The sequence below is a fragment of the Typopeltis vanoorti genome, chromosome 5 (assembly GCF_054136105.1).
Source record: "Typopeltis vanoorti isolate ZY-2024b chromosome 5, IOZ_Tvanoo_1.0, whole genome shotgun sequence".
Lineage (NCBI taxonomy): Eukaryota > Metazoa > Arthropoda > Arachnida > Uropygi > Thelyphonidae > Typopeltis > Typopeltis vanoorti.
In genome coordinates this window covers 160,513,280-160,535,578 of record NC_143553.1, presented here as the reverse complement: position 1 = coordinate 160,535,578, position 22,299 = coordinate 160,513,280, and the positions used below count along the sequence as shown (strand labels likewise).

At 37.8% G+C, this 22,299-nt stretch overlaps 1 protein-coding gene across 1 annotated transcript in view; it reads left to right on the top strand.

Moving 5' to 3' along the window:
• Positions 1–22,299, top strand: part of Oatp30B (Organic anion transporting polypeptide 30B) — a 386,218-nt gene that overhangs the window by 186,555 nt on the left and 177,364 nt on the right. Inside the window, exons 7-8 of the mRNA XM_090393536.1 lie at positions 5,052–5,242; positions 14,740–14,921. Of these exons, the coding sequence (XP_090249662.1) occupies positions 5,052–5,242; positions 14,740–14,921 (373 nt within the window). The remainder of the gene's footprint in view (positions 1–5,051; positions 5,243–14,739; positions 14,922–22,299) is intronic.

Sequence of the window (22,299 nt, the reverse complement as noted above, 5' to 3'; positions counted from 1 at the left end):
TACAATGGAACGATAACTCTTTTATCTCTGCAGGTCAGCGTCCTTCTCAGTATTGCAGCAATCCTCTTGAAGACACTCACCAAATAAATGACTGCCAGTATGGATTCCGCCACTGCCGATCAGCAGGAGATCTGCTCACATACGTCGCGCATCTCTGGACAATTGCTATGGAGAGGTTTGGCGAATCTCAAGTGTTTGCACTAGATATCTCCAAAGCCTTATGATGGTAGTTTGCCTACCCTACTAGGCAAACTACCATCATTTGGTCTGACCCAGGACTTCTGTAGGTGGATTGCCAGTTTTCTGTCTGGACACAATGGTGGATGGCTCCCTATCCTCGCACCACTCAATTAATGCTGGGGTCCCACAAGGTTCTGTCCTCTCACCAACCTTGTTCCTGCTGTACATCAATGACCTACTGCAATTGACCTCCAACCCAATACACAGTTTTGCAGATGACAGCACTCTACACTTCTCACTTGCATTTGATAAGCCTTACCCTACACAACTCTCCTCATCCTACAGAACATCAACCACCACCACCCTCAACTCCAATCTCCATGCCATCCTACAATGGGGTTTGGATAACCTCATAAATTTCAATGCCAACAAAACCCAGTTTTGTACTATTTCCCATAATAAAAGAACAACTTTTTCCCAGTATCCTTTTTGACGATACACAAATTTCCAGACAGCCTGAGATCTCGCTCCTCTGAATCACCCTCACATCAAACCTCTCCTGGCACAAACATATCTCAAACATTGCATCCTCAGCCTCAAAATAACGGATTTCTCTTCCGCTCAAGACGTTACTTCACCCCTGAACAGCTACTAACATTATACAAGTCACAAATCCGCCCAACTATTGAATACTGCTCCCACATATGGGGTGGGGGTCCCTAAAAGCTCTCTCAAAATGCTTGACTCAATACAGAAGAGGGCAATTAGACTTAACAGTGATCCATTCCTTACTAACTTTCTCCTCCCACTTTCACACAGACGTTTGGTCTCTGCAGTAAGTATATTCTACAAATATTTCCATGGGAAATGTTCATCCGAAATAACATCAATAATTCCCCGATCAGTACTAAGCTCATTGGAACACGTACAGCTGCTGTACAACATCCCTTCACAGTACACCTAGACAAACAAATGGAACAAATTTCTTTTCCTCTTCCTTCATCCCTGCAGCTGCTGCGCTGTGGAGCAGTCTCTCACCTGTGTGTTTCCCAACAAATACAATTTAAAGTCATTCAAATAAAATGTAAACAAATTCCTCCTTTCCCAACCCACCACCTATACATGGTACTAATGTACCATAGGTTGACCAATCAACCTCCTGTGTACGGGCCCAACATTAAAAAAAAAAAAAAAATCCTCTGAGTTATCCTCACCACCTTTGCAATATTCTCCCTGAATTTCAGTTTTCTATCAATCATCACCCCCAGATCTCTTGTCCCCCCTACCTCCTCCAGTACAGCTCCTCCAATTGAGTATTCATTCTCCCATTGATCGATCCCAAACCTCAAGACTGTACATTTTGCTGCATTGAACCGATACCTCCATTCATTTGCCCATCTATCTATTTTATTCAAATCCTCTTGCAGGGCTGCCACATCTGCACTATTACTGATAACCCTTCACAGCAGAATCGTCTGCAAACAACTGAATGTCCCCTTGCAATCCATTGACAATATCATTGATATAAAGGTTGAACAATACAGGTCCCAGTACTGAGCCCGGTGGAACACACCCGGTGGAAACCTAACCTTCTGCTTACTTGATATTGCCCCACCATACACAACTCTCTGATACCTATCAGTCAGCCAATCCTGAATCCATTTGACTAACCTGACATTTAAATCCACGTGCTGAAACTTAAATATCAACTTATCATGTCATGTGGCACCCTGTCAAACATCTTTGCAAAATCCAAAAAAATGGCAGTATATGCCTTTCCCTTATCAACTGCCCTTGTCACTTTATTATAAAAGGCAACCATATTACTAAAGCAAAAGTGCCTCTTAACAATTCCATGTTGATTTTCACAGGTAACATTACTCTCATCTGCTCAACACTGTATATAGTCCCTCAGTAATTTCTCCAAGACCTTAATAACTACTGATAGCACACAAACAGGTCTATAATTAGACGCTTCCAGTCTGCTACCGCCTTATGCAACGGCACTATCTTACCTTCCTTCCATTCCCTGGGTACCTTTCCCGCTGTCAGACTTTTATTGAAAAGCCAAGTCAACGTAGCTGTCAGTTCTTTAGCACATTCTCTCAAAATCCGTGGTGAAATACCATCCAGTCCAACAGCTTTACTGGTATCCAGAGTACTCAATATTTGGAACGTACTCTCCTCTTGCCCTCTAAACCCTGAACCTGCCCTATCCGTTTAGTATGAAAACCTTCTCCAGCATAAAATACTCCAATAAAGTGCTCATTGAACAACTCTACTATGTCCTCTGCATCAGTCACTCTATTCCCCATTTTTATCCCGCAATGTCATTCTTCCACAATCGTTTCTCTGCCTACTGGCAACATAGCTAAACATTTCCTAGGATTTTCTTTGGATCTTAGTGCCAGTCTCTTCTCATATTCCAGTTTTTCCTTCCTCACCATTCTGGTCACTCTCCTGGCCTGCATCTTATATTCTTCGTGTATCTGTCCTCCAACCCTCTCCTTATATTTCTTCTATAATCTCTTTTTCAACTACAGTTCCTGTTTGATATCGTTTGTCATCCACTTTACACCAAATTGTGTCCACTTCTTTACCCATGGAATACAGCTAACTATTGCTGCTAACAAATAACCTTTCATAATTTCCCAAGCACTAATGATATCCTGGCCTTCCATTTCTGTCCTCCATGGAACTGCCCTAGTTGTTATCTAAGACTATTATAATCACCCGCCTTATAATTATACATACGTTCTCTTTTCTTTGATACACCTGCATGTCTGTTCATCTTCCAAGTCAAAACCACATGGTCACTCTCTCCAACTGTTGGGAGAGATGTCATCTCACTTATTATCAGCTCCTCTGATGCTATGACCCATCCAAAACTCTTGAACCTCTTGTTCCCTCTATTACATGCTGCCGAAGACTTTTGTCCCTGAAGAATTTCAGAAATTCTATCCCCTTCTTACTACTTGCATTTTCCTCTTCCCAGCTTATACTGCTATAGTTAAAATCTCTCATAACAATCATTCTTCTTGCACTTGCCACGCTCAACTGTCTCAACATCCCCTGGTTCCCACCCTCTGTGCTCCTTGGTCTGTAGCAACACCACACTAAATATCCTGTCTTGCCTACCTCCACCTCACACCATATGCTTTCAAAATCATTAGTGTCACAGCCTTCCAAAGCTTCCACTCCTAGAGGACATAAGTCATCACTTATCTTAAGCAGTACTCCACCATCACGTTTTCCTTTCCTATCCTGCCGAAAAATGCTGTACCTTGCCACTTCCTTTCCGGTTATTATATCATCCTCAGTCAACTACATCTCAGAGATCCCAATAATCTTTAGCCAGGTTGATGCTATCAGCGCCACCAATTCATCTCCTTTATTTCAGATACTCCTGGCATTAGTATAGAGCATAAAAATGTCACTGCTTCTATACCTATCATTGTCCCCTCTCAACTCCCCTGGGCTCAGTGTTACCTGATGTCTTCCCCCAAGCACCCATTCCCACAAGAGGCCATTAAGATATCTTCATTCATCTTTTTTATTTTACAGTCATTATGTTGTTCTTATATGGTAATTCATATGTTGAATGTTTTTATGATTTAGAATATGTAAAAGTAAAAAAAAATGAAATTTTAACAAGTTGACTTTATATTTGATCACCAACATCTTCAAAAAATTAATAGTAACATTATTTAAAAGGACAGTACACCAACAGTTGTATATTTTCTGTCATGTGTTATATAAATTGGGAACAACAAGAGGCTATCCTAGAAGTTGTATAAAGATATGGTGAAAAAGGGTGTTAGGAGTAGAATTTTTACAGAGAGAGTTGCTGAGTAGCATGCATTGTGAATGCAGGGAGCGCAAATAACTTCAAAGTTCATTATGATAAACATATTGCTAGTTGAATGGACATCCTTATTGTGCTATGTAGGCACAATTGGACGAATTGGAAGAAAATCCCAGCTTCATACTCAGCCTATGCTGAAGCATTCAATAAGTGCAAAACAACAGAAAATCCAAATCTGGCTTCTTAGTGGCCATTATCAGAAAACTTGCCTCTTGGCCAAATTGAAGTTGCAAATTCTATTCACCTTCCATCTTTCTCATGCAGATGGCACCACTGTTACAACATCTAAAGATAAGGTTGACTCCTTGGCGTTCTTCACTTCCTGTATTGATGACCAAGACAAATTCATCTCTTACCATATGTCTGTTGGGGCCATTTAGCAAAAAAATATCAGAAGAATACTAAATAACTTATTATGTACTTGGTCAGAATGGCAGCTTTACAATTTTCTTAGACATTTAACAAGAAGCAAGCAAAGTGAAATTATATGATTTCCTACTCAGTATAATAAAAACCAAGGTCTCGTTTCTAATCAACTTTGTCCAAAATATATAAGAGAACATATTAATGAATTAGCCTATGAGAGAAGTTATATATAGTACATTACAACAATGAGCCATGTATCTGACATTTCGCTATGATTTTCAACATCTAGTCCAAGTTAAATTTGAATGACAGATATTAATTCCAGAATTCTCTCTGTGAATGCTTCCCCCCCCCCCCCAATTTGTTTTTAAACTGATTAAATACACAAAAATATATATGAACTAGTTATTAAATAGAGTAATTTAATTCTCTTTGTATTTGCCAGAGATAAAAGCATGGATGCTTATCTTTTGCAATGCTCCAATCACATGCCTTATGTTGCCCTCTAGTGGAATGCCACACACTTTCAATAAGAAAGTCAATGCTATCCATTTTTATTACTTGCTATGTTCCATAGAGTCTGAACTTTCTGTCAAAATAACTTATGCTAATATGTATATTTATTTATTTTTTTTTTTAGATTCATAAATGCAGCTACTGCTTCAGGAGATGATGAAACATGTATTGAGGGTAGCTCTTCTAATACCCTCTATATCATGATTTTTATGTTATCTCAGGTATTAATTGGTTGTGGAGGATCTCCTGTATTTACATTAGGAACCACATATATAGATGATCATGTAAAAAAAGAAAGTTCCTCGATGTATATAGGTGAGTTTTGTTGCCATATGAAAGATATTTTACTTCACATTTAATAGCCATGATTGAACTTTGGAAACTGAATATTTAGTTTATATAACGGTATGACAGTGGTGAGATGAAGCCGAGAGCTAGGATGTTGAATGATATGTTAGCGGAAATGTGTGAGAAGAAAGTAGTGCAGTTTGTTAATATGTGGAATGAGTTTGAAGGACAAAGTGAACTCTATAAGAGGGATGGACTGCATTTGAGTGGTTTTGGTGTGAGTCGCTTCAAGAGACTGCTGCCGGAATGTAGAGAAATGAGTACAGAGAATGAATCTGATCAATTGGGAAGCGATGTGGAAGAGCAGGAGAATAAGACGGGAGAGATTGAAGAGGTGTTTATGAAGGAAGAGGTGCGCAGCATGAGTATGGAGAATGAGAGAATGGTGTGCAAGATGGACAGGGAGGCTCAGGGTGGACAGGGGAACACAGAATGAGAAAAGCGGATGCTCCAAAAGGATGTGATTGCAGTAGACAGGAAAGGAAGGGGATGACCTGGGATTAAAACAATTGGATTTGAAGAGGGTTCTAACAAGAATAAGGAGAAAGGAAAATGGTTTGATTTGAGCATGAAGAAATCACATCGAATGAGTGGTATCAGTGGAACTAGCTATACATCCAAGAATGAGCTTCTGTGTTTGTATACAAATGATAGAAATCTAAAAAACAAGGCAGATGAAATGGTTGCATTAATTGAGTCTGTTCACCCATGTAGCTTGGAGCATAGTACTTGCAAGCCTGTACGAGGGTGGTCTGAAAAGTTCTCTGCCTCAAATATAGATGGCAACACTATCAACAAGATTTTTCTAAGTTGGTACATCTGTCATAAGCATTCATGTGAAATTGTAAGTCATTCTATCAAGTAATTTGTTTTATATAGCTGTCTGAAGAAAAAGTGTTGTCTGCATCCCTTGAAATGGATAAAATTGTGTATCGTGCAATTATAAAATTCTTTGTAAAAGAAGGTTTAACGGCAAAAGAAATTTATTTGAAGTTCATAAATGTTTATGGGCACTCTTCTCTTTCTTTTTCGACAATTAACAAATGGAGTTTAAACGTGGCCTTACCAGCCTTGAAGATTTCCACGTGAAGGACGTCCAAAAAGTGTAACAACACCAGAAATCATTGATCGAGTGCACGATATGGTGTTGGATGACCGGCAAGTCAAAGTGCGTGAAATTGCTGAGACGATAGGCATTTCAAAAGAACATATAGGATATGTTTTGAATGAAGAATTGCAAATGAAAAAGCTTTGTGTAAGATGGGTGCCACGCTTGCTCACAGCAGATCAAAAATGCACTCGCACAAAAATCTCTGAAGTGCTTGAAGCGTTTTAACAAGAATAAAACTGATTTTTTGTGTTGATTTATTACTATGGATGTGACTTGGATTCACCATTACACACAAGAATCCAAACAGGTTCTACAGAAAACAGTGGGATATCAAGGGAGAACCATAGTTTTTTTCATGCAGAGTTCTGAATGATTGGAATGCCTTGCGTGTGAGTTAGGTATCTGCAGCGAATTTGAGAGAGCATGGCATGATGAGCCGTGTGTATGATAAAAGGACCTCCTTGATGAGTTTTATTCTATCTGATCTTGGGTAGTAATAATAAAATGACTCACAAGCATATAGAGGAGAAAATTGATAATATAGCCATTGCTAGTTTTTTTTAAACAACTAAAGGTTTTTGGAATGGCATTCTGAATTCTCATTATTTATCTCTTTTGCATTCTTTTTCATTATTCCCAATAATCGAACATTTTATATAGTAAATCGATCATTTTATATAGTATTCAGAACACAAGGACTATATCCGGTTTCACCAATACAGCCACTCTGGTCTTGCTGACCATGCGCTGGATACCTGTCATAGAATACGGTGGAAGAAAACCGGGATAATACACCGTAGCAAATACAGATATGAAAGGCTTTTCATAGAATCAGCTTCAGCCCTAAAAAACGATCCAAACATCAACAAATTTGGCTGCATGAGACTTCCTCAAATTTGGGAAACCTACATCAGAAGACCTTCAGCCCAATTGCCCAGGAATACTAACATTGCCCACTAGAGGGCACCATCAGGACTTTAGGAGAAATAACAACTTCATACTTCTTCCTCACTTGTTGTTTTGTTGTGCATACGTGCACGTGTCTTGTACTTAAGTTCTTGAAAATGGCAACATGATGTTGCCGAAATATAGAAATATATTAAAATTTATTTTAACGTATATCCTAGTACGTTTTAATTTCCTTAAATAATATAGTGAAAATCGATCATTTTCTATTATTTCTAGGTTATTTCTCAAATTGACAAGCTTCATCTACATGAAAAATTTACATCATTACTAACTTCCTATCTACAATTTTCCTCCAAATCACTCTGTTACTTGTCAAGACTCCATCATTATCAGATCTTATATTTCTATTGTCTAAGGCACTTTATACCGTATCAATCCACCTATATCTTGGTCTTCCTCTGGGTCGTTATCCTGCCAACATGGCAGAAAAACACTTGTTTTGCTAATCATTCCTCGCCCATTCTGTTTACGTGACCATACCACCTTAGATTAGCTCTGCTAACACATTCCTGGATGCTGACAATGTCATGTTCTTTTCTAATATCCTCATTTTTAATATGATATTGTCATTGATGCCATCTGTTCACACATCTAATCTTTCTCAGGACTCTCATATCGGCAGTCTCTAGTCTTTGGTCAAGTGTTTTACTTCTGACCCAGCTCTAAGATCCATAAGTTAAAACTGGTTTGAATACCTTCTTGAATACAGCAGCTAATTTAGTGTTCCGACTAATTTCTCTCTTATTCCATATGAAATTATTCAATTGACTTCCTACCATACCAGCTTTGTTGATTCTGTTGTCTACTTCCATAATTAATTTACCATCTTCACTAAAAATTGTGCCTAAGTAGCTGAAATGTTTTACTTGTTCGCATTTTTGGAAATTATGGAGACAACTACCGTGTTTGAATAAAAACTTTAGTTTACTATTACTAAAATTTTACAATTCGACGTTTCGACCTTTATGTCAAGGTCATCTTCTGGAGCATACAAATATACACAAGAAATAAGCTATACTACAATCATACTGGTTCGTTAAAGACGCTGACTAACCACTACCACAATTGTTGGCCTGACCTCTGGTGAAAAAAAAAAAAAAAAAAAAAAAAAAAAAAAAAAAAAAAATTATACATCAACGCTAGAGTCCTATTATTTGTGTTGTCTACTATATACATATATTAACATCATTCCAGCCAGTTTGAGTGGAATGGTTTCTAATACTAGCGGATTGGCTAAAGTCCTGACTTATGTTGAATCTTTCATATTAGGTTGGCTGAATGTGTGCCATCCAGATCCTTGGAATTTTCATACCATCTTTATTGTTGATATTTGGGTGGTTTATCAGGATTTCGCAGGATTCTTTAAATTTTTTTTCGTACCATGTTTTTGTGCGGTGTAAGGAGCAGGTGCTTTTTCAGTTGATTTGGTGTAAGGTGTTAAGTGCATGGTCTGAGAGGCCTGCTTCACCATAATGGTTATATTTAATGTGTCTAATGTGTTCTTTCTTGCGTATAGGGATTGTCCATCCTGTTTCACCAATGTACGGTAAATTACAGGTGCAGCGGATGCAATAGACTCCAGGATGTGCTAATGGGTAGAGAGGATCCTTAGAGGAGCTGAATATGGTTTTAAGTTTAGTGGGTGGTTTAAAGGTGGCATTGAGGTTATAATGTTGTAGGATTCTGTTGATTTTTTCTGATAACCCTTTAATGTATGGGATGGCTATGGTTTTACTGTAATCTAAATTCGTTTTTGTTGTGGTTTTATAGAGTATTTTATTGACAGTATTTTTGTTATAGCCATTGTTTATGAATGTGTCACTAATGATTTTTAGTTCTTGTTTCAGGGCTTGCTGGTTAGAGCAAATAGTTGTGGCTCTGTTTTTAAGGGTGTTTATAACTCCATATTTTTGTGCTGGGTGGTGGTATGAATTCGCATGTATGTATTGGCCCGTGTGTGTCGGTTTTTGGTAGACCGTGAAGGATAGACTGCCTGAAGGAAGACATGTAACTAGTGTGTCTAGGAACTGGAGGAATTTTGGTTTTCGATTTCTATGGTAAATTGTATGCGTTCGTGTTGTTTGTTTAGGTGGCTGAGGAATGTGTTTAGCGTTTGTCGCCCGTGCGGCCAGATCGCGAACACGTCGTCAACGTATCTGAGCCAGATTGTCGGTCGAAGCGTGGCGGAATCAAGAGCCCTTTGCTCAAAGGTTTCCATGTAGAAGTTCGCGATTGGGTTGGATAATGGTGAGCCCATGGCTGTACCTTCCTTTTGTAGGTAGAATTTGTTTTGCCACATGAAGTAACCAGACTTTAGTAGGTGGGCAAAGAGGGCCGTAATGTCGGGCGGAAATTTATTCTGTAGTAGGAGAATTGTGTCATTGATGGGGACATTAGTGAAAAGGGCAGAAACGTCAAAACTGACTAATAAGTCATCTTTGTCGAGTGTTATGTTTTTGATTATGTTTATAAAATGTTGTGTGTTTTTTATGTAGGAGGGGTAATGACCTACCAACTCCTTGAGTGTTGCCGCTAATTTCTTGGCTAGGTGGTAATTGGGATTGTCTATTCCTTCCACTATTGGTCGAAGGGGCACATTTTGTTTGTGTATTTTCGGAACCCCATATATTCTTGGGGGGGGGGGGGCGTAGTGGGGTTTGAGTTTTTTAACTGTGTCTCAGACCATGCACTTAACACCTTACACCAAATCAACTGGAAAAGCACCTGCTCCTTACACCGCACAAAAACATGGTACAAAAGAAAATTTAAAGAATCCTGCGAAATCCTGATAAACCACCCAAATATCAACAATAAAGATGGTATGAAAATTCCAAGAATCTGGATGGCACACATTCAGCCAACCTAATATGAAAGATTCAACATAAGTCAGGATTTAGCCAATCCGCTAGTATTAGAAACCATTCAAACTGGCTGGAATGATGTTAATATATGTATATAGTAGACAACACAAATAATAGGACTCTAGCGTTGATGTATAATTTTTTTAAAAAAAAATTTTTTTTTTTTTTTTTTTTTCACCAGAGGTCAGGCCAACAATTGCGGTAGTGGTTAGTCAGTGTCTTTAACGCACCAGTATGATTGTAGTATAGCTTGTTTCTTGTGTATATTTGTACGCTCCAGAAGATGACCTTGACATAAAGGTCGAAACGTCGAATTGTAAAATTTTAGTAATGGTAAACTAAAGTTTTTATTCAAACACGGTAGTTGTCTCCATAATTTCCAAAAATGCTTTCGGATCAACGTGCAAGCCTAAAAGAAAGGTTTTACTTGTTCCATAGGTTCCCCTTTCACAACACAGTTGACATTTTCAACAATTCTACTTATTTTCATTGTCTTTGTCTTTTTAATGCTGACCTTCATACCATACCTATTACAGTAGTTGTTCAATTTAGTCAGGGAATCTTGCAAACTTGTAGCTGATTTATTTAGAAGTATAACATCGTCCGCATAAAGCAAAGAGCTGACATTAACATCTCCAATTCTGATATCATGTTTAATATCACTTTCCTTCATAATGTGATCCTTATAGATTTGGAATAACAGAGGGGATAATGTACATCCTTGTCTCACACCAGATTTAACATTAAACCATCTTCCTGTACTTCCTTCAATTCTAACTGCTGACTTACAACTCGAATGAAGACTAAGTATTGTTTGATATAATTCCCCATTGTCACCATATAACTGTAATGTATCGAATAGCTTCTCTCTTGGCACCTTGTCATATGCCTTTTCCAGATCAACAAAACTTAAATACAGATCTTTGTTATATTCCCATGCTTTCTCAACTATTTGTCATAAAATGAAGATCTGATCCTGACAGCCTCTATTTGACTTGAATCCAGCTTGTTCTTTATCAAGTTTTTTTCTTCCACAATTCTTCTCAACCGTTTCTCCAGTCTACATGCATAGATCTTACCACGAACACTCAGTAGGGAAATGCCTCTGTAATTCTCACATTCAGTTTTATTTCCCTTTTTATATATGGGTATTATGAGAGCTCTACTGCAATCATCAGGAATTCGTCCCTTTGTCCAGGCTTTCTGAACTATGCAGTGCAGCTACTGTAAGACTTTTATATCACCGTACTACAGCATTTCTGGTCGAATATCATCTACTCCTTTCCACATTTCAAGCCTTTGGTGGTTTTTTTTTACTTCAAGTGTGGATATGTATTCCTGATTGTATGCCTGTTGAGTGTTTTTTTATCACTGTTGGGGTGTGCTTTCAGATTTGTTCCAGTAGCTGACTTTTTGCTGTTCGCTCTAGTTTCCTGGCGAAAACAAGGAGGGCCTTGTTTAACTGGGTGATGCCCCAGCCGGCATGAAATTTTGTCATGTTGTACAATCATTTTGTATATTGGTTTAAGCCAATAAGAATACAATTTGGTCGGTTAAATCCCAAATTGCCAGCCCATCCTCGTTCGTTATGCAGGTAGATACCCAACAGGGTGCACCACAACAAAGGTGAGGATTGGACATTAGTTTAGAAGCGCTGGTCGCTTCTCTGCATTCCTTTAAATGCTATGTGGAGGTCTCCTCTCAGTTATGCAGCTTTGACCCTTAAGCATCCCATTGATAAACTTTTGTTTCCATATAGAATTGGATTGAAAATCAGTTAATTGCATTTCTATATCTTCTAAATTCAGTCGCTAGAAAATCTCCAAATTAAGTTTATCTGCTTATGTTGTGTCTGGATCTAAAATAAATTTTGATATTTCTTCAAATTGTCTGAACTGCATAATTCCTTGATGAAAATTTGTTGATTATAAACTGAATAACTGCGGAAAACGTTTGTGTCAATTTAACTTTATCTGTTTTTTCATGAGATTCTAGATCTGCTAAGAATTTTTTTGTATTTGGAAAATATTTGAAGGTATTGGACATAACGTCCCAATTGAAATTTTGTAATTTAGCTTTGAATGCTTTGATTAAATCAAACATAACAATAACTGTCTTGTTAATACCTTGCAGTTTAATATTTAATTCATTTAAATGTAAGCAAATCAGTAAAAAACATTAATTTTGAAAGCCATTCTACGTCCATTAATTGATTATATTTCTCAATGATTTTCTCATTATGTAAAAAAAAAAATTAAAAAAAAAAGTACGTCTAAACACTCAACAAATATTTGAAGTACTTTTCCACGACTTAACCATCAGACATTGTTGTATATAAGTAAACCATTGTATACAGTTTACCTCATTTAATAATTCTAGAAATTTTTGTTTATTTAAAGCATCTACAGATATAAAATTGATTAATTTTGTTACAAAGCTTATAATATTGTCTAGGAGCTTGAAACCAACCTATGTGCATAAAACCTGCTGATGTATAATGCAATGAAAACCCAGAACTGAATGTGCAATACATTTGGTAAATAAATTGACAAAACCATTTTACTCTCCAGTCATACTGTGAACACCATCAATAGCTACTGATACAATTTTGGAAAGATTTCTTTCAGCAAGTACATTTACAACTGCGTTGGAAATATCTATTCCTTTTGTTGTTGTTGCTAATGGTGTTAAACTGATCAATCTTCTTTGATATTATTCCCAACACAATAACAAATAAAAATTGCTAAATGTGATGATCCAGTTATGTCAGTACTGTCATCAATACAAAGAGAAATTAAACCAGAAGATTTTATATCTATTTTTTTGCTGATGGGTTATATTTTTAGCCATTTCCAAGATTCTATCTTTCACCGTGATTATAAACTTTCACCGTGATTCTAGCCAAAGGCATATCTTTTATTTTTTTAATAATTTTTTTTTCCTTTTTTTAAAATCTTCAAGGAGAACTGGTATTCATTTTAACTATGCTCCTTTTATATATTCCCATCACTAAAAGGTTTCCCTTGTTTGGAAATTATGTTTGAGGTAAAAAAACTAGCAGCAGTTATATTTGAATGACTGCTGATAAATTTCATTAGAGTTGTTGCCTGAATATTTCTGTTTTTAATTACCCAAGCAATAAATTCTTTCTGTGTGTCCTTGCTTTTCTCAAGGAGTGATTTATGGTTTGTCTCATAATGCTGTTTTACTGATGACATTCTGCATACAGCTTTCCTGAAACATGAAATGCATACTGCTTTGTCTTTGTTAATCATGCTATACTCTTCATTTCACCAACTTTGGAACTCTCTGCTGCTTGATTCTGATAATTTTTGTTTTTTATTTTCACTAGCCATGTTAAGTAGAACTGTGACAAATTTATTCAAAACTAAAATCAAATGCATTTTTTTTGGTATTTTTTTTTTATAGTTTCAAAAATAATTTTGAACGATATTTTATTATGTGCCTAAATTAAATTACCTTTTATAATTCACACTTACAGCAAAAACAAAACACGGTGCACATATGCAACAATGATATACTTGCCGCTGCTTATTTTTGCCTACTGGCAGATGCATAATGAACGCATGTGCGATTAAGGAAGGGAAGAGTCTAGGAATCCTAAGCATCAGTTATTTACAATGTGTTGACTGACATGAGAAAAAATTGGTATTTATTCATAGCCCACTGTAGGAAGTAAGCCTGGCAAATACGATCAGCATGTTACTCTTAATATCATGTTTAGATGCCATGTGTTTTTGACAAAGTTGCAGCTGGTGTCATATGCTGAAAATATTAAAGACCAAACTTGAGATAATTAATGAGCATTTAAATAATGAAAAGTTTTCATAACAGTGATGAAAAAGTTTTGGCAACTAAATACAGTTGTTTCCTATTAGCTGAGTCATGTCATTATGCCCCTCAGCCATTGGCCAGAGGTTTTTAACATCAGTTGTAGTTTTCAGCTGCCAGGCCTTGTTCCTACAGTGGGAACAAGGCCTGGTGCCAGCAAAATTTTTGTACATACCTCCTCTGGCATGTGTGCCGTAGGTTCGCTGTCTCTACACCACACAAGCTCACTATCTACACTAAATTTTTCATCTACACACATTATACTATCTGCTTCCTACTAACAGTACTTTTGTCTGTTCATCAATACTTATAGCGTGTGATGTCCATTTAGAGGAATAACATGAAAAAATTTCAGAAAAATAATCTTTTGTCTGTTAATTGTATATGTTCTCCAGTTGAATTCACCTGTGCATGGGAAGGAAAACCTCTATTTCCAGGAGAGAAAAAAGCCCTGCCATCTCCATATGTGATTCGATAATTTGCCTTCAATTGAAAACCATATAAATATTGCTCTCATTGTTGTTTCAACAGCACTATGTGTGTGCATAATAATCATGCACAAATTAATTCTGTAGCATTTAATTACTTTAGAAATATGCAATAGCTATAAATTATTGCAGTCTTCAAAATGTATTATAAAATTAAAAATGCTGCTTTTTCTTAATTTCTAGGTTGTATGTACAGCATGGTTGCATTTGGTTTGGTGTGCGGCTTTCTGCTTGGAGGATATTTGCTCTCGATCAATGAGAATTTTCTTCATAAATCATTATCTGTAGCTGAAATTCCTGGTGATCCTCGTTGGGTGGGGGCATGGTGGGCAGGTTTTGTAATATTTGCAATTTTGATGTTGTTGGTAAGTTTTTTGTGCTGTTGATTTATTTAATGTTATCTCTGTTTGTATTGTATACGAAGATTTCAGACTTTTTTTAAATCATTAGATTTAAACTTTTAAAAAATAGCAAAGCATTAATGCTGAATAAGTGAAATGAGACCTCGGGCTTCTAACTGATTGTTCAGTGCTCAGTCTTGTAGTGTACCTTATTAGGTATTTACCTTGATGCATGAGGATAGGATGGCAATTTATCTTAGCCAGCTCCAAATTGTATGGCATATTAGCCAAAACAAATGTTATTATTTAGGATCACCATGGAGGTACAAGATGAGCAGCCCAACAAAATCCATTATCTTACTTGCTGGATCTTAAAGAATATTGCTAAGATATGATCAATGGAAATGCACCCCCCCCCCCAAATAAATGTCCCTATGTTAGTCCTGTAGGTAGTCTGAGGATCGAATAATCCAAGAACTCTAAACTTTGTAAGTCTGGTATAAATTTCTGATGAATATTGTTTGTTGACCAATTATTTTGAGAGTATACCTCTACTAATTTCATTATATCATGTTGGAGGCTAATGGAATATATACAGCACTTGAAAGGATTAAAAGTGATTTTAATACTTCCAATATTTCGTCTGTCACTGAGAGACATCTTCAGGGATTAAAAAAAACGAATGTAACATACACACTCAAATGCAACACAATACTAAGCCAAACGTGTGGGTGATAAAGTCCTATCTAGGTGGTGCACCCTCTATGAGCAATTATAGGTGGCCTAGAATTTAAGGTGGGATCTCTGATAATTAATGTTTCCCAAATTTTTGGAAGTTTAATGCAACTGTATTTATTTAGATTCAGTTGATTTCTGAGTGCTGCTGCAGATTCTAAAAATAGACTTTCTTTTTTGAATTTAGTGTGGTGGATCATGGTGGTTTTTTCCAGGAGATTCTGTGGGTTGTATCCAAAACATGGTCTGCCAGGCCAGACCAACCATAGTCGTGATTACAGATATATGTTTTGTGTTCTTCTAAGCAGATGGTTGCTGATCTACCTGTCTGTCCAAAGTATGCCAGCTTGCAGGAGTATGGTACTTTATAAACTCCAGGCACTGAGAGAGGAGGGAGCTGATCTTTGGTAGAACAGATAAGGGTTTCAAGTTTGCAGTGGGGCTTAAATGCCGTGTGGATTATTTTAAGGACTTGGCTATTTTTTCTGATGTGTCACGGATGTAGGGTATGGTGATGGCATTTCTGAACTCTTTCTGAAGAGATGGCTGGGGAATGGGATAAGAACTGATTATTTTTTTAATACTGTAATTGCTGTAGCCATTGGAGAGGAAAGTGTGTGTGTGATTGAGTTCGGTTGAAAGGGCAGTTCCACTGGAACAAAGATTGTGGGCTCTATTGGTTAGTTTTAATAGTGCCATATTGTTGAGCAGGGTAGTGGTGGGAGAGTTTATGAATGTATCTGCCTGTGTGCATAGGTTTCCTATATACAGTGAAGGAAAGTTTACCATTAGGAAGGCATGTAACTAAGGTGTTTAGGAAGGGTAAACTATTGTTATTTTCATTTTTCATCTTAAACTGGATTCTTGGATGTAGGCTGTTGAGGTGACTGAGGAAGAAGTCTGTGTCTGGGCCATGAGGCCAAATAGAGAAACATCATTTGCTTATCTTAGCCAGATAGAAGGTTAGAGAGGGGCTGAGTCTATGACTCGTTTTTCAAAATTTTCCATATAAAAATTGGCAAAAGGGGGGAAAACCCATGGAGGTTCCCTCTATCTGTTTGTAAATTTTGTTCTTCCAAAAAAAAAAATAACCAGAATCGATGGCAAAGGAAAAGATATCTAAGATGTCAGAAGGAAAAACGTTTTAGGTGTTAAGATGTCACTTAACGGAATGTTGGTAAACAGTGTAGTGATGTCGAGCTTACCAATATGTCCATATTCTTTAAAGTTAGATTTTCTATCAGGGTTTTAAAATGGGTAGAGCTTTTTTTATATAGGATGCAAGTCTGGTGAAGGTGGGGTCAGAGAGTTAGTCGGCTGCTTTGACGGTTTGTAGCATGGTGAGTTAGTGGCATCTACTAAAGTTAGGTCTTAGAGGGTATTAGGTTTGTGGATTTTTTGGTAAACTGCATGCTCGGGGGTGGGGGGGCGAGAACAGATAGTTTTTTTCTAATGTCTGGATGCCAGGGGGGGGATACTTTTTTTTAAAGTAATTTTTTAACTTGTGGGATCGTGTTCTAGTAGGAAGATAGCTCGATCTCGGAGGATCTCCATTTTTCGATTATATTCCGTGGCATTAAGGACAACTGTGGCATTATCCTTATCTGCCCTGATGATGATACTTTTTTCATTTTTTTTGATTTGGCAGGGGCGGGGAGTGTTGTATCTGATGACACTAAATATATGATAAATATCTTAAACGGGAAGTAGTTTTTGTATCGGATGCTTTCACAAATTTCAGTATTGTAAATTGCACTTTCATATTTAATGTGCTATGGGTTACTTAAAGCTGCTAGAAGAAATGGAGAACTTATTTGAATAACTAGTCATCAGAACTTAACAAAATCATGAATGGTATTCTAGCGAAGCTATGTGAGGAGAAGGGAGTGAAGTTTGTGGATGTGTAGCATGTGTTTGAGGGAAGAATGAAATTATACAGTCGTGAAAGTGGCAGTGAATCTGTATATGAAGATGGAGTATATTGTGATGTGGGTGAGGAGGTTGAGACTGAGCAGATATGTGGTAAGTGGTGATTGGGCAGGTGTGATAGGGAAATTACAGTCAACACATGGCTTGGATAGGGCTGGCTATAGACCTAAAAATGAAACTCTGTTCTTGTGTACAAATGCCATAAGAATCAGAAATAAGGGGGATGAAATGGTTTCAGTGACTGAGATTTTTTCCCCCCAAAATCTTTGGAATAAGTGAAACATGGTTGAATGAAGAATATAATAGGAATGGAAGTATACACTTTTTTTTGCGAGGATGGAAAGGGCAAGAAGGAAGTTGGAAGTTTATTTTCCACTTGGTTAGACTATAATAAATTTAGTTTAATCCTTTATCCAAGTGTAAGCAAACAAAGTTTGTGCCTGAAGTAACTTCAGGACTGAGGCAACTTGTAGTAAAGGTGGACCAAGCTCTCATCACTCCTTGTCTCAGTATTGTTATAATGTTGTAGTAGTTAACAGTTGATATTTACTTACGTATGGTTTAACTCCTTTACTTAACTATCTCTTGAATAATTTTGTCCTATCTCAGCAGCACCTATAATTTGTCTGTCTTTGTCTTACTATTATATACTTCAGCCAGCCCCTCAGATTATCACGTGCACGAGTCCGATCTACAAAGAGATTGTCTCAAGGTTAAGCCAACTCCTTAGTAACAAAGCTTCTGAAGTTCACTTCTCTTAAGGTTCTGGGAAAATTTATTTGTTCCGCTGCGCCACCCAGAACCCTTAGAATGGAAAAACTTCTCAGTCAAGAAGTGAACCTTCAGATATGCACATGATTAATCTAATCTATTTCTATACTAAGTTAACAATTATCAGTACCTTCTGTAATCAACCATGTTTGCAGTCGTGGGCTTAATTAACAATTATCTCCCGTTTAGATCCGAATAATTTATGAGTGGTGCATCGGATTCTTGAACACAGGCAACCAAATTAATAAGAGCAAAAGGTTTATTTAACATAATGATTATCATACAGAATAAAGAACTTCCCGTTATCACTGTACTACCAGATTCTTCTTTCACTATGCCTTATCCCATGTTAAACGGGGTCAGCGCACCGATCTTTAACCTTCCTCTTCCAAGTTCTCTGGTCCAGGGTGTCCTTCGGACTCCATCCTTTCTCCCTAAGATCCTCTGTCACCTTATCCCTCCACCTGAGCTTGGGCCTGCCTCTTTTCCTCCTTCCCTCCAACTCCATATACTCCACTCGTTTACCAACATACTCCTCACCCTTCCTCTCTACATGTCCGAACCACCTCAGCCTACTTTCTTGTATCTTCTTGCCAATTGGTCCCACCTTAACCGTCCCTCTGATGTAGTTATTCCTTATCCTGTCCTTCTTTGTCACACCACTCATCCATCTCAACATCTGCATCTTTGCTACCTCCATCTTCCTCTCCTGTGCCTTTGTTATAGGCCATGTCTCCGCACCATAAAGCATCGCCGGCCTCACCACCATCTTATACAGCTTTCCTCGTATAACTCACTCTCTTGTTGCACAGGACCCCACTCATCTTCCTCCAGTTCATCCAGCCGCATGTTATTCGGTGCTGTATTTCCTCATCCAGGTCACCATTCCTCTCAACGACCGACCCAAGGTACTTGAATTTCTTCCCTGAAGTTAACCTTTCACCCTGGAGTCGTATGATCATATCCTCGTCACTCCCCGTTGACATATATTTGGTCTTTACCCAGTTAATTTTTATGCCTCTCTCCTCCAATACCTTTCTCCATTCTTCAAGGGTCTTTTCAAGCTTCTCTCGGGATGATTCGCAGAGAACAATATCATCGGCAAACAGCATGCTCCATGGTGCCTCCTTCTTGACATCCTCCACTAGTACATCCATGACCAGGTCAAAGAGGTAGGGGCTCAGAACTGACCCTTGGTGTAGCCCTACAACAATGGGGAACCCTTCTGTCATGCCAACACTAGACCTGACCTGAGTTTCTGTTCCCTCATACATCTCCTTCACCAACCTCACGTACTTCTCCCACCACCCCCTTCTTCCTCATACCCCCTGCCTGGCCACTCTGTCGTATGCCTTTTCCAGGTCTATAAACACCATGTGCAGCTCCACTTACATCTCTCTATATTTCTCCATCAATCACCTTAGCGCAAATATCGCATCCGTTGTCCCTCTTCCTGGCATAAATCTAAACTGCTCCTCACCAATTTTCGTTTCCTGCCATATCCTCCCTTCAATTACTCTTTCCCATATCTTCAATGTGTGTGACATCAGCTTGATCCCTCTATAGTTGCCACAGTCTTGAACATCTCCTCTTCCTTTGTAGATTGGGACGAGAATACTTTTCCTCCATTTCTCTGATAGCTTTTACTGTTGAGACTATTTTCCTCATCAGATCCCATAATATATCCACGTCTTCACTGCCCAAACTTTTCCACACTTCCCCAGGTATCTGGTCTGCCCCCCACAGCCTTTCCATTCTTCATTTTCTCAATACCCAATCCGCTTCCTCTCTACTTATGTCTTGCACCAGTCTCTCGTTTGCCTCTCCATCCTCGCACCTCTCTCTCTCGGATTCTCCTCATTTAGTAGTTTACAGAAATATTCTTTCCATCTTCCTCTGATTTTGTCCTCCTCTTGTAATACTACTCCTGAGGCATCCTTTATCTGCTTGACTGATGTTATGTCTTTTGAGGCCTTATCTCTGGCTTTCGCTATTCTCAACAACTGAGCTTCATCACCATTTCTCTCCAGTTCTTCATAAACCTCATCAACTGCCCTCGCTTTCGCCCTTGCCACAGCTCTCTTTGCATTTTTCTTCGCTAATCTATATGCCTACTTGTCGGCTCTAGTTCCAGTCATGGCCCATGACCACTGTACTACTAGATTACAAAGTAAAATTTATCAATATACATCACACAGTAATTAATACTACAAAAAACATTATGTTCAAAGCTCTCATTCTTAGATTATAAAACCAATAATGAACTTTAGGTGTTAATCAAGCTGTCTGGATTAGATATCTCTACAGCTCTTAAACATAGCTAGCAATTAACACAAGTACAATTATAATACATAGCACATATTGCTCACCGACTACGATTAAAATATCACAGTTCTGTCTTAATTTTATATAGAGTCTCAAAACTTTATGAAGGTCTAAGATTCTTAAGTTACAATTACCTTCCTCTCTCACGTTACTTGATTAAAGGTTTACAATACCGAACTCGAGGATTCCTCATGCTTGTCCTTTCGATTCTTGGATTCCTTTCCTTCCAAACATTTCTTCCGTCTATGTTAAGGCTAAAATTCCTATCAGCTTAGGTTGGTCCTCATGGAGTCTGCATGCCGATCATCTATGCCTGGAATATTCTTAGCATGAGGCGATTCTGCATCCATAAGGCACGCTACCTGGCCACTATCTTTTTCAAGAGTTGCTCGTTGCTTCGAAAATCCACTATTCGTTCATCATAGGGCTTGGAATCCACGATCCCTCTAATCACGACCCGACATCTCCAACTTCTGCCACTGAGAAAGAACAGAAACTCCAGACAAAAAGGTTTTGTGGGGGTCCAGCCCTTTTATATCAACCCCTATCGGGACTCCTTGTAACCCTAAATTTTCACCCAACACGTTATTCCTCCTTTGCACTCGTGGGTCTTGCCTTTTCGTAGCATCTTCCCCAAAAACTTAGGTCGCCATGTGCCGTATGCATGCGTTACCGCTGGAGGCAACTTACTAATTCGGTGTCTTGCTCACATACTTTGACCTTATAATCTCAGTTGGTTATATGCAATTTACACAGTAATTCTTTTATATCAATTCTAGCAGAAAATATCTATATAACAAATCCATTGTCTAACATACAATTTAGTAGGTATTTTACATGGAAATATTCACAAGTTTTACACTAATTACGGTATCCAATATTTGTCAGGCTATATACAACTTATACCAAAATACAAGCATATCCTTTTCAAGAGTTTTAACTTGTCAAATTATGAATGAAACATTCCTTAGGGAATTATATTCATTCACAATTTAACAAAGGTTTCCCCTCCTCTTTAAAAATTTTCCTACAAAAAAATGTTTTTTTCTTTATGTTCCTCCTTTCAATTTTTGGGGGAGGGGGATTTTCGTCTTGAATAAATCTGTCTTTCAAATTGCCATTAGCCATGACTATGTTTTCAGAATTCTTTCCTTCTGTTTTTTTTCTCACATCATGCTGTGAACTCCTCTGATTATAAAAGTAACTTGGTATTACTTAGGTTTTTTTTTTTTTTTTTTTTTTTTTTTTTTTTTTTTTTTTTTTTTTTGTAAAATGCTCTGAATATGATTTATTTCCTTGGGTGGGTTCACCCGGCAGTTGTCTTGGTCTTAAATTGTACCTAGCTTGTCCTGGCTCTCCAATCTCATTGTTAATCAAATGTTTCTCTCTTCTCATTTTGATTGATGTTTGTTCATTGAGGTGTTCTGTTCCAGTGTAGTCTCCATGCCAATTGTATCTGGTGCAATGATCATCTGAAATAGGATTCTCCTCTCCTCCCTGATGGCTATCTCTCCTTTTCCTACATGTTGTAGGCTTCGTGCTATCCTTACTTCTTGGATAAGTGTTCCCTGCACGAGTGTTAATCTCTCTTCCCCACACTCTTTCCAATGAATCCCTTTGACACACTAACCTGTCTGATCTG